General features: G+C 43.6%; 1 protein-coding gene across 12 annotated transcripts in view; it reads left to right on the top strand.

Annotated features, from left to right (window-relative positions):
- LOC106584308 (guanine nucleotide exchange factor DBS) overlaps positions 1 to 14,187 on the top strand; it is a 90,789-nt gene extending 76,602 nt beyond the window's left edge. For 4 of the 12 annotated variants that reach the window (XM_045706531.1, XM_045706530.1, XM_045706534.1 and 1 more), the window contains 7 exons: positions 5,907 to 5,990; positions 6,634 to 6,708; positions 7,163 to 7,252; positions 7,602 to 7,717; positions 9,290 to 9,402; positions 10,762 to 10,859; positions 11,576 to 14,187. In XM_045706531.1, coding sequence (XP_045562487.1) covers positions 5,907 to 5,990; positions 6,634 to 6,708; positions 7,163 to 7,252; positions 7,602 to 7,717; positions 9,290 to 9,402; positions 10,762 to 10,859; positions 11,576 to 11,667 — 668 coding nt within the window. In that variant the 3' untranslated portion in view covers positions 11,668 to 14,187. The remainder of the gene's footprint in view (positions 1 to 5,906; positions 5,991 to 6,633; positions 6,709 to 7,162; positions 7,253 to 7,601; positions 7,718 to 9,289; positions 9,403 to 10,761; positions 10,860 to 11,575) is intronic. The other 8 variants (XM_045706535.1, XM_045706533.1, XM_045706532.1 and 5 more) reach the window with 7 other exon arrangements.

Here is a 14,187-nt window from a genome sequence, read left to right as displayed (position 1 = left end):
GTGGCTACACCCTCCTGAGAAATGATGTGACCCAAAAACTTAACAGACCTCCTCAAAAACTTGCACTTAGACGGAGACAGTTTAAGATTGTGCTCCTGCAACCGCTGAAAAACCATCTCAAGTCTCTGCAGACTCTCTTCCTCAGTCTTAGCAAAAACCATCAGATCATCCAAATAACAAAGGAGACTTAGAAAGTTTTGGTCACCAAAGATGGTCAGCATCATTCTCATAAACGTAGCCGGGCTGTTGCATAGGCCCTGAGGCAACCGATTGTACTCGTGCAGACCTAAAGGAGAGGAAAAGGCAGTGTATTTCTTATCCTCTTCATGCAGTGGCACGTTATAATACCCTGACGTCAAGTCCACTGTGCTACCTCATTACCTCCCAGCATTACCTCCCAGCGCGGCCAGTACATCAGCCTGATGAGGCAGGGGATGAGCGTCCTTTACAGTGCGTGCATTTAACCACCTAAAGTCAGTACATAGGCGCAAGTCCCACATTCTTTTTCCATACCAGCACCAAAGGTGAGGCATACTCACTGCTGGATTTTCTGACGATTTCCTTTTCCTCCATATCATCCAGTGTTTCCCTGAGTTTTTGGTAATGAGCTGGAGAAAGCCTACGATAAGGTAATCGAAATGGGCGGTCATCAGTCAGCCGTATGCGATGGCAGAACCCCTTTGCCTCACCACAATCTAGGCTATGTCTAGAGAACACTGTGTCATACTTCCCAATTAAATTGACAAGTTTATCCTTCCAGAACTGTGAAACTGGACACTCCTCAACAGACAGGCCTTGAAGTCCAAGATTGCTCAGTGTACTGTTGCCATGAACTACACTGCCACCAACTGAACTCTTAGCTGTCAGACTGCCGTGTGAGCTGTCACATTGAACTTTAGCCACGTTCTGGTAAGCTGCTTGCTGCTTGACATCATCAAAATCCTCTAATGCAATGCAAGGATACACATCCGCCACTTTAGCATTTCGTCTCAGGGTAACTGGTGATGTTGTTGGATTCACTATCTTCACAGGTAGCCATCCATCCCCCCACAGAGGCCTAACTACTCTCCCCACTAGTATGTGTCGATTCACACACCGAGATGTGCTGGGCTCGACAACAACAGTACTGCCCACAGAAAGTTTTGTCTTTGGGGGTAGGCGGCCCCACACCAGATGCTCACTCATGGGTTGGAGTGTTACTGCCCTCTTCAACTTAATGGTGCCTACTTTATCTGGGATAGAGTCTCCTCTCCATCTCTCCAGATTTGACAGAAGACGCAGGAAGTGGCTGTCATCGCACTGGCTAGAGGAACCTGGTGTACCCACCACCCGCCAGTAGCTGTCATTTGATTTGAACTGTCTAATCAAAGACTTCAACACATTAGTGCCCACAATGAGTTCATCAACCTGCCCATCTACAATAAGCACTGGGACTACATAGCTGAAACCATAAAGCTGAATTTTTAAATCACACATGCCCACTGGGCTAGTTTGCTTCCCACCACAACCCACCAGGATGATGTCTGAAGGAGCTAGAAAGTTCCCCTCTACCACTCCTGCCTCCCTCAACCGAGGTACAATATCTGCGCGCAGAGTAGTAGCCATGGACCCACTATCTAACATCCCCTTCAGCTCAACTTTATCCTGTACTAGCACGGAGGTGTAAAACAAACTGTCATTCTGCGTAATTCTCATTGTGTTCTGAAAAATGACTGTGTTGTTCTTGGGTACTGACTCACAAAAGTAAGAATAAACAGATTGGATATCATCATCAGTGGAGGAAAAATAAGACTGCCTCACATTGCCCTCCTCAGAATGGAGGCATTCTAGTTTTCCTGAGACCTGCCAGTCTGTCCACATCCAGGGCTCTGTCGCTGCCCAGCCTCACTACAGTCAAAGCTAATGTGGCCCGGAGAGAAGCACTTGAAGCACAGCTGGTGCATCTGACAGTGAGCTTTGGTCCGGTGATTAGTGCTTCCACAGACGGCGCACTCACGCTGACGTTTGTGGAACTGTTTACGGGGCCCTCTGTTCACAGACTGAGTATTGCTGACCAGAGCCTTCTCTAACAAAGTCAAAACCTTCTCTAATGTCTCACCCTCAGATATAGATGGTGCCTGGTCTGGTTCACGGCCACATTGAGAAAAGGATGACACCTTAGGTCTGTTCACAGGACCCACTCCCTCCTGGGGGGAGTCAAAGACGGCAGCCACCTGCTGTGAAAGTTGTGTTCTACATGCTTTACGTTCCCTTAACAGTTCATCCAACTGATTCTGTACCTCACTGGCTGTCCAGTCACGAAGGGGTTTGCTCTTGAACACTTGGGCCAACTCTTTATCAGGACAGTTGCGTACAAACATGACTGCCAACTCTGAGCACTCATTGGGTAGGGTCCTGCCCTCACTCACAAGGTACTGTTTGGCTGCCTCTGCAGCTTTGTTAAGCCTAATCCAGAAATCTATTGGACCCTCATTAGCATATGGTTTGATTGAATAGAAATCAGCTAATGGCATACCTGAGCAGACAGTATCCCCAAAGTGTTGCTTGAGAACACTGAACACCGCCTTAACATCTGTGACAACAGGGTTGTTACGCATCCAGACTTTGGTCACATCCCGTGCCCTCCCCATGAGCCTAGACATCACCTCCCCAACATTCTCAGACCCAGTGTAACCCCTCTTCTCTAAGTAGACTCCCATTAACTCCTCCCACTCCAGGACAGAGTACTTATCTGAGCCATCACCCCTAAAGAAAGGTGGAGGACTAACATCGGACTTCACAACCAGATTCAGCTTGGACGCATCAATAAAGGTTGACCCACACTGCTCAGGCAGGGGAAACTGCTGGGGTTGGTGAGGGGGACAGGCAGGAGCAAGACTTGAAACCCCAGACTGCAGTAAACTCGCTCTGATAGATTCACCTATCTCTGAACCAATCTGCTTAATAATGTCACTAAGCTGACTCGGAGGCGTCCCATTATCACTGAGGACTGTGGATGACGGTACATCAAAAGACAGAGGTGGGATACCCTGGTCAGGTGGAACAAACAGCCTACCCCTCCCAGCGCTTGCAAACTCAGGACTAGCAAACGCTCTACTCCCAGGAGCTGACTGTACAAGTGGTGTAAATGCAAGGACACCCCTCCCTCTACCCACACTAAAATCCCCAGCATAACTAAATTTGTGGACTTGAGAGTCTTCCATGGCTCAACAGAGCACTAAAATACAATGTAATTTACTGCATTCAAATACAATTTTTTGTTGTTGCAATAAACAAAGTCATCAAAAACATACAAATAAGCACGAATACCTGTATCTAATGAGTATGCTACACTCACATTCACTGTTCACAGTATATATTAGCTTACAGCAAACCATCAACAAATGCGCATGCGCAGGTCGTGCGCCTCAGCCACATGCACAGCTCCCGGGGGTCGGCTTGAGCTGACCAGTCGGCAGGTCACGGCACCAGTTTGTAGCGTGGTTCGTTCTGCGTTGTGTACTTTTAATCAGGACACTGCCACAACTGGAATTATGATGGTTGAATCATGTTTATTGGTCCTGCACACGAAGAGACAACACACAATATGTTAGCCCTCGGTGCAGTCACAGCTCTCGGGCACCTTGCTAGCTGAAGGTCCGGCCAAAAGAGAACGATAAAAGGGTCCGTAAGTACGGATAACCCGCGATGGACCAAACCAAAATATACAAACTTTTACAATTAGGTGTATTTACAATATAGATATCAAAAAATGTTTGTACACCGAAAAATAACATTAACTATGCTGCTGTAATTAAATAAAGAAAACACATTGAATTATTATTATTGTTATTAACTTATTAACATCCCCTCTTGACCTGGCCTACTTGAACTGTCCTTGCGTGCAACTTGGTGCATAATCTAGGGGAACAACATCACTCTACTACATAAGCACGCAGGGAACCTGTCCAGGAGCCCTGACCTCCAGGGGGCCCCCATTGATTTTGTTAGTCATTCTCACTCAGATATCATATTAACATGGCATACATAAGTCATTACAACATGTGTAGAATTGCAGGAAATCAACTTTAAAAATGCAAAAATGTCTCACCACCCCATGGCGAAATGGGTACAATTACAAGAAATTAGCTGTAAAACTACAAAAATATATATATCTTTGCCCCATGGTAAAATGAGTATAGAATTGCATGACATTGTTATATAATTGCAACGTTTTCTCTCATCCGTTTTCTCTTTAGCTTCAGTCCAAATAATTATGGAGGAGAGTATATGTCACAAGTACTTGTATGCCAAATACTTGCCAAATACTTGTATGTCTAGAACAAAGGGATTTTACATTTTCTGGAGTTTAGTTACTAAATGAGAAGGTCGGGCTGCAACGAGCAACCGACAGGTATAGGCTGTTATTTAATCGAATGGATTTGTTGTTGACAAGGACAGGGAGCACAGCAAAATAGCCTCAATTAGTGTAGCTAGCTAGCTATCTTATCTAGATTCTTTACATCGATTTGATGCAGTAAAGACAGGCGGCGCTGCCAGATGGAATGATGGATAACCTATGGCATTTACAAGTTTGTCTGCCTAGCGCGAGTCGGTGTCTACTTTTTCGCTCTATCCCTCCCTGGGGCACCATCTCTCCCGAGTCGCGCAGTCTGCGCAGCAAACAAGTTTAAACAAAGTTACAAAAAGAATAATCATGAAATAATTTCAAATGCCCATCACTAGTATAGAACAACCTTGGCGTCTAGGCAATGAAAACACATGAAGGCTACATTCTCAGCTGTAGTAAATGTCAGCCTGTAATGTGCTATGCTCTTGACATTTAAATGCGCATTAAAATGTTTTTCTTTTTAAAGAGGATATTTTGATTCAATGTTTTTCTCTTGTTTTAGTGGTTAGGGTTCACTTCAAGGCACACGAAAGCATAATGAACGATGGCAGAGAACTCTTTCTCTCTCCACAGAATACATCCTTAATCACAGATGTTTAACAGCAAACATTATACTGCTTTTAGTTAAACAAACAAATTGAACAGGGAGATGGGTTTATTTGATTATTGTTTTATTACCACTTTGGCGCTATTACAGGGGTATTGTGGTTTGTAAGTGGGCAATAACATTACCGTGTATACTATGTCATCATTTGTATGGTGATAATCTAATAATGTATAGTTGGCGCCATCCCTGATGCAGGCTAGCTAAAGCTGAAGAGAAATAGACACTGAGGGGGTGATGTTTTTGCACTTATTGGCCTGGCGAGGTAACGCCTCGCTGTGAACCTGTTGTTGATAGATTTCATCTTGTTAGCATATCCCACCCATGGATTTCTCATCTGCGCCTGTGAGAATGCCGCCACCCGCTAGCAATGCAATGCCCTGCACTTCCTCGTGTCTCCTCCACTCATTGCACGGTCTCAGTCCCACAGACCATGGTTTCTCTACTTTCTCTCCTTACCCATAGTAAGATGAACTAATGGATACCATGTTGATGTCTGCATGCAGTTTGAAGGAAGTTAGAGGTCGTTTGTGGAGTCATTGCTAACCATCATTAGCGCAATGTCTGGAAGTCTACAGGAACATATAACGTTAGCATGCTTAAACCGCCTTCAAACTGCACGCATAGACATAAAAATGGTATCCATGAGTTTATCTGACTCTGGGTAAGTGGGAAAAAAGTGTGCCATTTTGGCAATTAAGCCAATCTCCATAAACGGGACAGTGTGTAGTGAGGAATCAACAGTGACAGTTATCACAAAGTATTGTATAAGATCAGGAATCAATCCAGAGAAAAGACAGGAATCCTCAATGCAATATGCTCCTTTAGCCTTGCCATTCATTGCCTTGCCCTCTCTCTCCCTCCCTCCTCTTCTTCTGTGCCCAGCTAATTGCTAACCCTTGCCTTTCACAGCCGAGCCTCCATCTAAGGAGACAGATGTCACACGCCGCTTCTCTGTAGCCTCTATCAGTGTCTCTGCCACCAGCCGCACAAAAGGTACCTGATTGCCTGCGGTCTCTCTCTTTCTTTTTCTCTCTCCACCCGTCACCATCAAACTTTTTAAAGTGTCTGAGAGCAGGCACCGACAGGTTAGTGAGGGAGCTCTTTGAGAGAGAGGAAGGGAGAGGGAAAAAAAGTCATTTTCTCAACAAATTCTACCCATTTATGACTCATGAAATGTATGAGATGCATGAATAAAATCAGTCTCTCAGAAATGAAACAAAATGGAAAAGCAAAAACACTGAATAGTCTTTTTTTTGAGAAAGCATAGTAATAAAATGTAAATTTTGAAAAGCTGACATTTGGAATGTGGGGTGACATTCAGAGCTGCAAAGCAAGTGCAATTGTTGGAATTTAGATAGGAACTTAATTTCCCCATAAAAAAGATACTTATGAAGTTCTCCTTTAACTATATTCCCTCCTAACAATCAAGCATTTCAATAACTTGTAATAATAATTTATTCTACTTTTATAGTGCTATTCATTACATATTGAAATCTCAAAGCGCTGTAAAATCTAGAAACATCATTAAAAAGTAGATCGACTTATGATCAATGAAAACTGAGGATGTACAATAAAATCGATTTGGGTTCACTGTCTCAATAGATCTAATTTTCTACTAATTCTTCGACCCTGACAGGTCCTCCTTCAACTAATGTTAGAAAGACCAAAAGACATGAGATAAAAAGTGATCCAACACCATTCGGTTATGAAGGTAGCTATAGCGTCACAGTATGCACTGGGTCTGTGCATGTACAGCTTTTGTTAATGTGGACTTTTTTTGCATTGTGTGTGTGTGTGTGTGTGTGTGTGTGTGTGTACACACGTGTTTGTGACTTTGTACGTGTGTGTGTGTGTGTACACACGTGTTTGTGACTTTGTACGTGTGTGTGTGTGTGTACACACATGTTTGTGACTTTGTACGTGTCTGTGTATGTGATTGTGTATTGCCTGCTCCGTTGTGATGCATGGTATGTATTAGTTATTGGTGTGGCACAACAAGTGCTGAACAAGACTACTTCATATTAACAGGCCTCTGCTTGCCTTGTTGCCGGTAATGAGTCAGTGTGGCTGTGGAGCGATGATGACTCCTTTATTGATTTCTGCATGCGTATATCAATTCCCTGAATGGCATCCCAGTGGTCTGTAAAGAGCTCATTTCCTCACAGATACATTACGCGGTGCTATCCCTGCTGCGAGCAGACACAAAGGCACCACAGGCACAGATTCATCCGTGCCTAGATCCACTTCTCAACCAGGTAATGGAAAAGTCACACTGATGGTCTGTATTCTTGTTTTGCCATTTTGACGGTTTTGGTTTGAAGTTTGTGTGGGTCTTTGTTGGCATTGAATATCTTGTGGTATGTGGTACATTTTTCGGTTGGTTTGTTGCGTTTGTGTGTATCCTTTATATATTTCCAACTTCTTCACACCTTCTTTGACTGTCAGTATCAATGTTTCAGAATGTTCAATGCTTATGTTTAAAGGGTGGATTTCCATAGCAGTGGATGTGTAATGCCATGTCTTAAGACGAACATGTTCACTTCTTGTCGTCAACTGAAGGGTTAACAAGACCTTGTCTTCTTTCTGTGTGCTCTATTTCTCCAGGCTGGACCCAACGGTGTTTGCCTTCAATGGACACAGAGGACTTTGAAACCATCCATTCGAGTGCAGAGGAGCTCTCCAACTCTTCAGATGGCGAGGATGAATCCAGTAATAAAAATGTAAGTTGGGTTAAAAAAAATCCTGAAAGGTAACTTCATCCCCCTACATCATGTTGCTCTTCTTAAATCCTTCCAATCCCCGGGAAAGAAATCCTCTCCGCTTAATTATTTCCCACCATCACATCTCGTTAACGCGGGCTGACGTCTTGACATTTAAAAGACCAAAAGGACTGGGGATTAGCCTAGTGCGGTTCTCCCCAGCGTCTCCGGATTTTCTCTTTCCATTACAATCTGTCTGATGTATAAGAGATGGAGGGCCTCATCACAACTCCACCACCCTGAGACTGATGCTTACAACTCCACCACCCTGAGACTGATGCTCACAACTCCACCACACTGACTGATGCTCACAGCTCCACCACCCTGAGACTGATGCTCACAACTCCGCCACACTGTGACTGATGCTCACAACTCCTCCACCCTGAGACTGATGCTCACAACTCCGCCACACTGTGACTGATGCTCACAACTCCTCCACCCTGAGGCTGATGCTCACAACTCCTCCACCCCGAGACTGATGCTCACAACTCCGCCACCCCTGAGACTGATGCTCACAACTCCGCCACCCCGAGACTGATGCTCACAACTCCGCCACCCCGAGACTGATGCTCACAACTCCGCCACCCCGAGACTGATGCTCACAACTCCGCCACCCCGAGACTGATGCTCACAACTCCGCCACCCCGAGACTGATGCTCACAACTCCGCCACCCTGAGACTGATGCTCACAACTCCGCCGCCCTGAGACTGATGCTCACAACTCCGCCGGCCTGAGACTGATGCTCACAACTCCGCCGGCCTGAGACTGATGCTCACAACTCCTCCGGCCTGAGACTGATGCTCACAACTCCTCCGGCCTGAGACTGATGCTCACAACTCCTCCGGCCTGAGACTGATGCTCACAACTCCTCCGGCCTGAGACTGATGCTCACAACTCCTCCGGCCTGAGACTGATGCTCACAACTCCTCCGGCCTGAGACTGATGCTCACAACTCCGCCACCCTGAGACTGATGCTCACAACTCCGCCACCCTGAGACTGATGCTCACAACTCCGCCACCCTGAGACTGATGCTCACAACTCCGCCGGCCTGAGACTGATGCTCACAACTCCGCCGGCCTGAGACTGATGCTCACAACTCCTCCGGCCTGAGACTGATGCTCACAACTCCTCCGGCCTGAGACTGATGCTCACAACTCCTCCGGCCTGAGACTGATGCTCACAACTCCTCCGGCCTGGATCCCACTCCTGGCCTGAGACTGATGCTCACAACTCCTCCGCCCTGAGACTGATGCTCACAACTCCGCCACGCCTGAGACTGATGCTCACAACTCCGCCGGCCTGAGACTGATGCTCACAACTCCGCCGGCCTGAGACTGATGCTCACAACTCCGCCGGCCTGAGACTGATGTTCCCTGAGTCCAACATGAGATTGATGGATGGACCTGCTATGCACACACACACTCTAAAGTAACACACTGTCACATACAAAGACAAACTACAACTACAAGGATAGGGTATCTCCTCTAAATCACTTCTCCTTCTTCGTTCTCTCCCCACTCTCTGCTCAAAGGACCATGATCGCTTCCGTGTCCAGTTGACATACGAGTCGAGGACAGCGCAGGACCTGTCTCTGGAGTCAGGAGATTTAGTACAGTACCTGGAGGAGGCAGAGGATGGCCACTGGTGAGTGACGGTAGCACCCACTCTCTCTATTCTTTGTACACTCCATGAGAGTCCCAGAGAGAAACCATTTCTCCTGCTGTAGTGAGAGGGACCCAAGTCAACGGTATAAAACAGCCATATTCATCCTTGTTCCTGCACTGTTTTTACACACACACACTGCCCATCCACATCTCTTCACTGATTGAAACCGTTGAAAAAATGTATAACTAATAATAACAATGTTGTTCAGAGTTCCCTAAGGACTAAAGGTAGGTGCTATGGAGTTTTAGATTAAAAGTTAAGTTTATGATTAGTTATTTCGATGGGGCATTCAGGATATTAAAGCATACATGTTGAGTAGATCTGTACATCCCAGTGGCAATGGAAACACAATGCCTAAATGAATAATAGATATGTCTTCTCACAGAAATAGCCTGCGGAATCCATCGCAAGCCAGGGTGGATGAGAGAGCGATTTGTGGTTTCACACGAGCTTTCGCAGTGCATTTTGGGGTGACTATACCCCATTAGATTAAAGCTGCACTTAAAAATTCTTTGAATATGCTTATATTTCATCAGCTCATACATATTTTATATTTTCTTCAATCTCATCTTTTCTTTAAAACCGTCTTCAATCATTTGCATCTTTGGTCTCACACAACCCTCTCTCCTCTCCTCTTCAGCAGTCAGTGATATGAATAATTTTATACGTTTTTCATGGAAGGGAGTCAACATGTATTGTACAGAAGTTTCCACAACTGAAAAATCTGTCTGTGTCCTTGACCAAGGCACTAAACCTTAATTCACTATCTGGATAAGGGCGTCTGCTAAATGACTAAAATGTAATGTAAATAGAAGCTCAGATTGACTTTCCCACGTAATTGTCCATTGGCATGTGGATGGTTCGCAGCAGGCCACGGCCAGAGAGTGGTTGTTTCAAGTTGTATTAGTCGTAGGTACGGGATACACATGGTATACACCGTCCAATGAAATGATTACTTTCAGCTAGGCAGAGCTCCAGCTGCAGAGCCTGTAGAGTATACAGACAGAACACTGGGAATATTAAATACCTATATGAAATAGTACAGAGGCTTTGGACACAATCAACTGTCGCAAGCAATGAATACACAAGCTTTCCATCACATGAAGCAGGGTGTAAAAAAAACAACAACTTTGGACTTGACAGTTCATAGACAAGATCACAGAGAGAACGCCTGATCAAATACTTTGTAAATATGTTAGATGTTACACTGCCAGGGCCTCTCCAGTTCTCCCTAGTGACAGTAATCTAACTCCCAGTCCCTCTCTGATCATTTCGATTGCAGTGTGAGGCCCTGCACCAGCCTTTCCATTAAAGCCTATATTCTCTTTCATGTTTTAGGCTAGTCAAGAATCTTATTCCTCAGAAGACAGGTCTGGTACCGCCCAGTGTACTTCAGACAGCAGCAGGAGGTGGTCACTCATACAGTAACACTACTGGTATTTCTGACTAACCAACATCCACCGTAAAATGATGAGGCATTCATGGCATTGCAAAAAGACACTCACCCTATAGCGCAAAGTGATAGTTTGATTCGGTGCTTAGGGATTTGGCAGGGTGCATGCTTGGGAGGAGAGTAATGGTAAACTAAGCTTTTGGCTGTGAGGTGAACAAGCAGAGCATGATGTCATCCATTTCAGCATGCTCGCTCCCTCCCTCCATCCCTCCCTCCCTCCCTCCCTCCCTTGAAGTGTTCAGTTCATGGCCTTGCTTGTCTTGGAGCTCTTTCCTCTTAAAACAAGGGCTCTCTCAGGCTGTGGAATGCCAGCTTAAGTTCTTCGAGAACAGAGTTCCATGCTTGGGCAGTTGACATTTTTGCGCAGAGCTTTCTCACTCGAAACCACTTATAAACACCATTCCAGCAGAATACTGGTTACTACTATAAAGTTTAACAGAAGCACTTTTCACTGATATTGATCTTAATCGATATTGTGTGTTTCACCATAATGTCCTTTTTTACACGGCTATTAAAACTGCACTGTTTGGCCAGTCATTGTAGCCAGGCTATGCAACCCCTCGCTAAAAAGACGGATGGTGTTTAAATCCCAGAAATCACCATTCCCTTCACACCTGTTGCTTGGCCTCTATAAGGTTAGATTCTAACTTCCATGTATGTGCCTTTACGTCTTTAACTCTGATTTTCCTTACATTGCAGATATCTTCAGTGACATGTGCACAGCAGCTCTGTCTGACTCTGAGGAAAATGAAAACCCTACATGGGGAGATGTATCTCAGGACAGCAGATAGGCACGATGGATGAACTTCTGGAACATGCTGGCAGCCCAACTTGGTAAATCTTCACAGTGGGGCATCGATTTCAGCTGCTGTGCTCAGACAGAAAACTACAAGTCTGAAGTCAAGTCAATAGTGAAAATTTGAATAAATGCCAAACTGTTTTTCCCTGCTTCAGCTGCTGAGGTTAAAGAAAGTTACTTTTACCACCATTTTGTCATGTCTCAAAACCTGAACATGATCTGCTAGTCAGTGCTGTCAAAGAAACTCTGCTGTGGCTTTGCTGCACACCATACTCCCTCCTGTGGCTTAATCATGTAACCGTTGTGAGGAGGGTCATCCTGGACACATAGTGGACAAAGAAGTGCTACCATGGAAACTGGATCTCTCTCCATCAAGGGGGAAAATGCTTGACCCATAGACTAAATTGGAGACGGGCTTGATTGTAATTCTTGCGTTAAGACCTTAACATTTAAACTTCCTGAAACATTGTTGTTTTGTCCTGCTGAATTGTCTGCCAGTTCAGTTGTTTTATAAATAACTGAGGGAATTCTCATTTTGCAAGAGATATACTTTTCCCTGAACATACAGTACATAGATATTTACTTAATCTTATGTACATACATAATATATATATATTTTTCCACTATTGTAAAATATGTGTATAACTATTCTATAAATTCTCATCTGATCATTGTAAAAGTATTCATGCCAACTTCTTTCAGATTTTGGCTTGTGCCTCTAGTGGATTAATCTCAAATGTATGTCCTGGTTAAATGGTAGTGAATTCACTCATGAAATAACATCTTATGGTCGATTGTGATTACAAGCATTGCACATAGCACTGAACATATTTTATTAATCTACTAAAAATGTGATATCATTGTACAGAAAATATTCCAATAGTACTGTACAGCTTATTTGGAAGTTGTATTGCTATACACTACAGCCACAATATAGAATGTTTTAATATTATTTATATTTAAGAACATAGCTTTGACCATCAGTGATATGACTCATATGATCCTTCAACTGTTCATCTGACTTTTGTTTAAATATCATTGTTTCTAAGCCATATAATGGCATTAAATGACTCATATGGTATAACAGCATACATAAGATTGTATCGGGCCACAGTATAGCAATCTTGTAATATAAAGCGCTTCAAAAGGCTGTATTGCTACTGCAAATTTTTTTTTGTATGTATTTATTTGACCATTATATCCGGGTAAGTCATTGGAGAACAAATCATTATTCACAATAGCATATTATTCAATGAACTTGTCGCATTACCTCAATGTAATTCAATCTCTTCCGATTGCCCGTCAAGGAGTTCTAACAATTTGGGGTGTTTAAGAATAGTAAGACATTGAAAGGTATAAGCACATGCACAAAGGGACTGAAGACAGAGGAAACTCTCGATGGAATGTAAAGAAGAGGTCTGGATTTGTTTTTCATAACCAAAAATGTTGTGTTCCTAATCTCTGAGACCCGACCTCTGCAAAAAATATCACTAAGACGTTATGAAATTCAGTCAAAAGGCAATTCATTCTCATGAAGCACAAAGCGACTGCCTTTTTAGATATAGGTGCTGGACTCATTTAAGATGATTTAAGGCTGTGTTACAATGAAATGTCATTCAATCTGAGTGAATTCAGAATGCATCTGTGACTGTTTTCTATGGATAAGTGTACATTACTTTTCTGTAATTTTAAGTATATGATGAAATGCATGCATCTTGAAAGCCAATGTTAATTTCTGCTCTTTTGTCAGTGATCAATGCTGTTTCAGGTATAGCAGAACACAGCCAGCCCACTATATCATTATAATTCCTGCCTACCTATTGCTACTCCCTCAAGGGAAGGAAGAAAGCCATTAATGTTAGACTTAAAGCATAATGTATTCCCTCAGTTGGTGACTGGTACTAACTTTTTATCTGCTTTCTCCTACTGATATTAAATCATATTTTAAAGAAGCACATTATAACATTTGAAATGCTCAAGAGATCTAGTGTCTGGCACCAGTGACATGTAGGATATTCTCTAAATAGCATTATTCATAGCATATGAAAAGGATGACAAATTCCTTCTATTTCCTCATCCAAAACATGAACCCGCCATTTAAGTGCACCAACGGATATCTTTACATAACTGTTATGCAACACAATTTTAGATGCAAAGTTTGAAAAATATGAACTTCTCATTGGGCCATATTTCCTTGTATCATACAGATGTTTATTTAACTAGGCAAGTCAACAAATTCTTATTAACAATGACAGCCTAGGAACAGCAGGTTAGCTGTTTTGTTCACGGACAGAAGAACAGATTTTTACCTTGTCAGCTCGGGGATTTGATCTAGCAACCTTTCAGCTACTGGCCCAACGCTCTAAACACTAGGCTACCTGCCGCCCCAGATGTAAATGCAATAAACATTTAACATTTGATCATTTACACTATCTTTATAGTTTCCATTGGCATATAATACCCTATGGCATTCCTGAGCTTCACTTCAATAAAGTCTTCCAAAAAATCGGAA

The sequence above is a fragment of the Salmo salar genome, chromosome ssa23 (assembly GCF_905237065.1).
Source record: "Salmo salar chromosome ssa23, Ssal_v3.1, whole genome shotgun sequence".
NCBI lineage: Eukaryota > Metazoa > Chordata > Actinopteri > Salmoniformes > Salmonidae > Salmo > Salmo salar.
The sequence above is the reverse complement of the archived record's forward strand: the minus strand, read 5'-3'. Positions and strand labels throughout refer to the sequence as shown.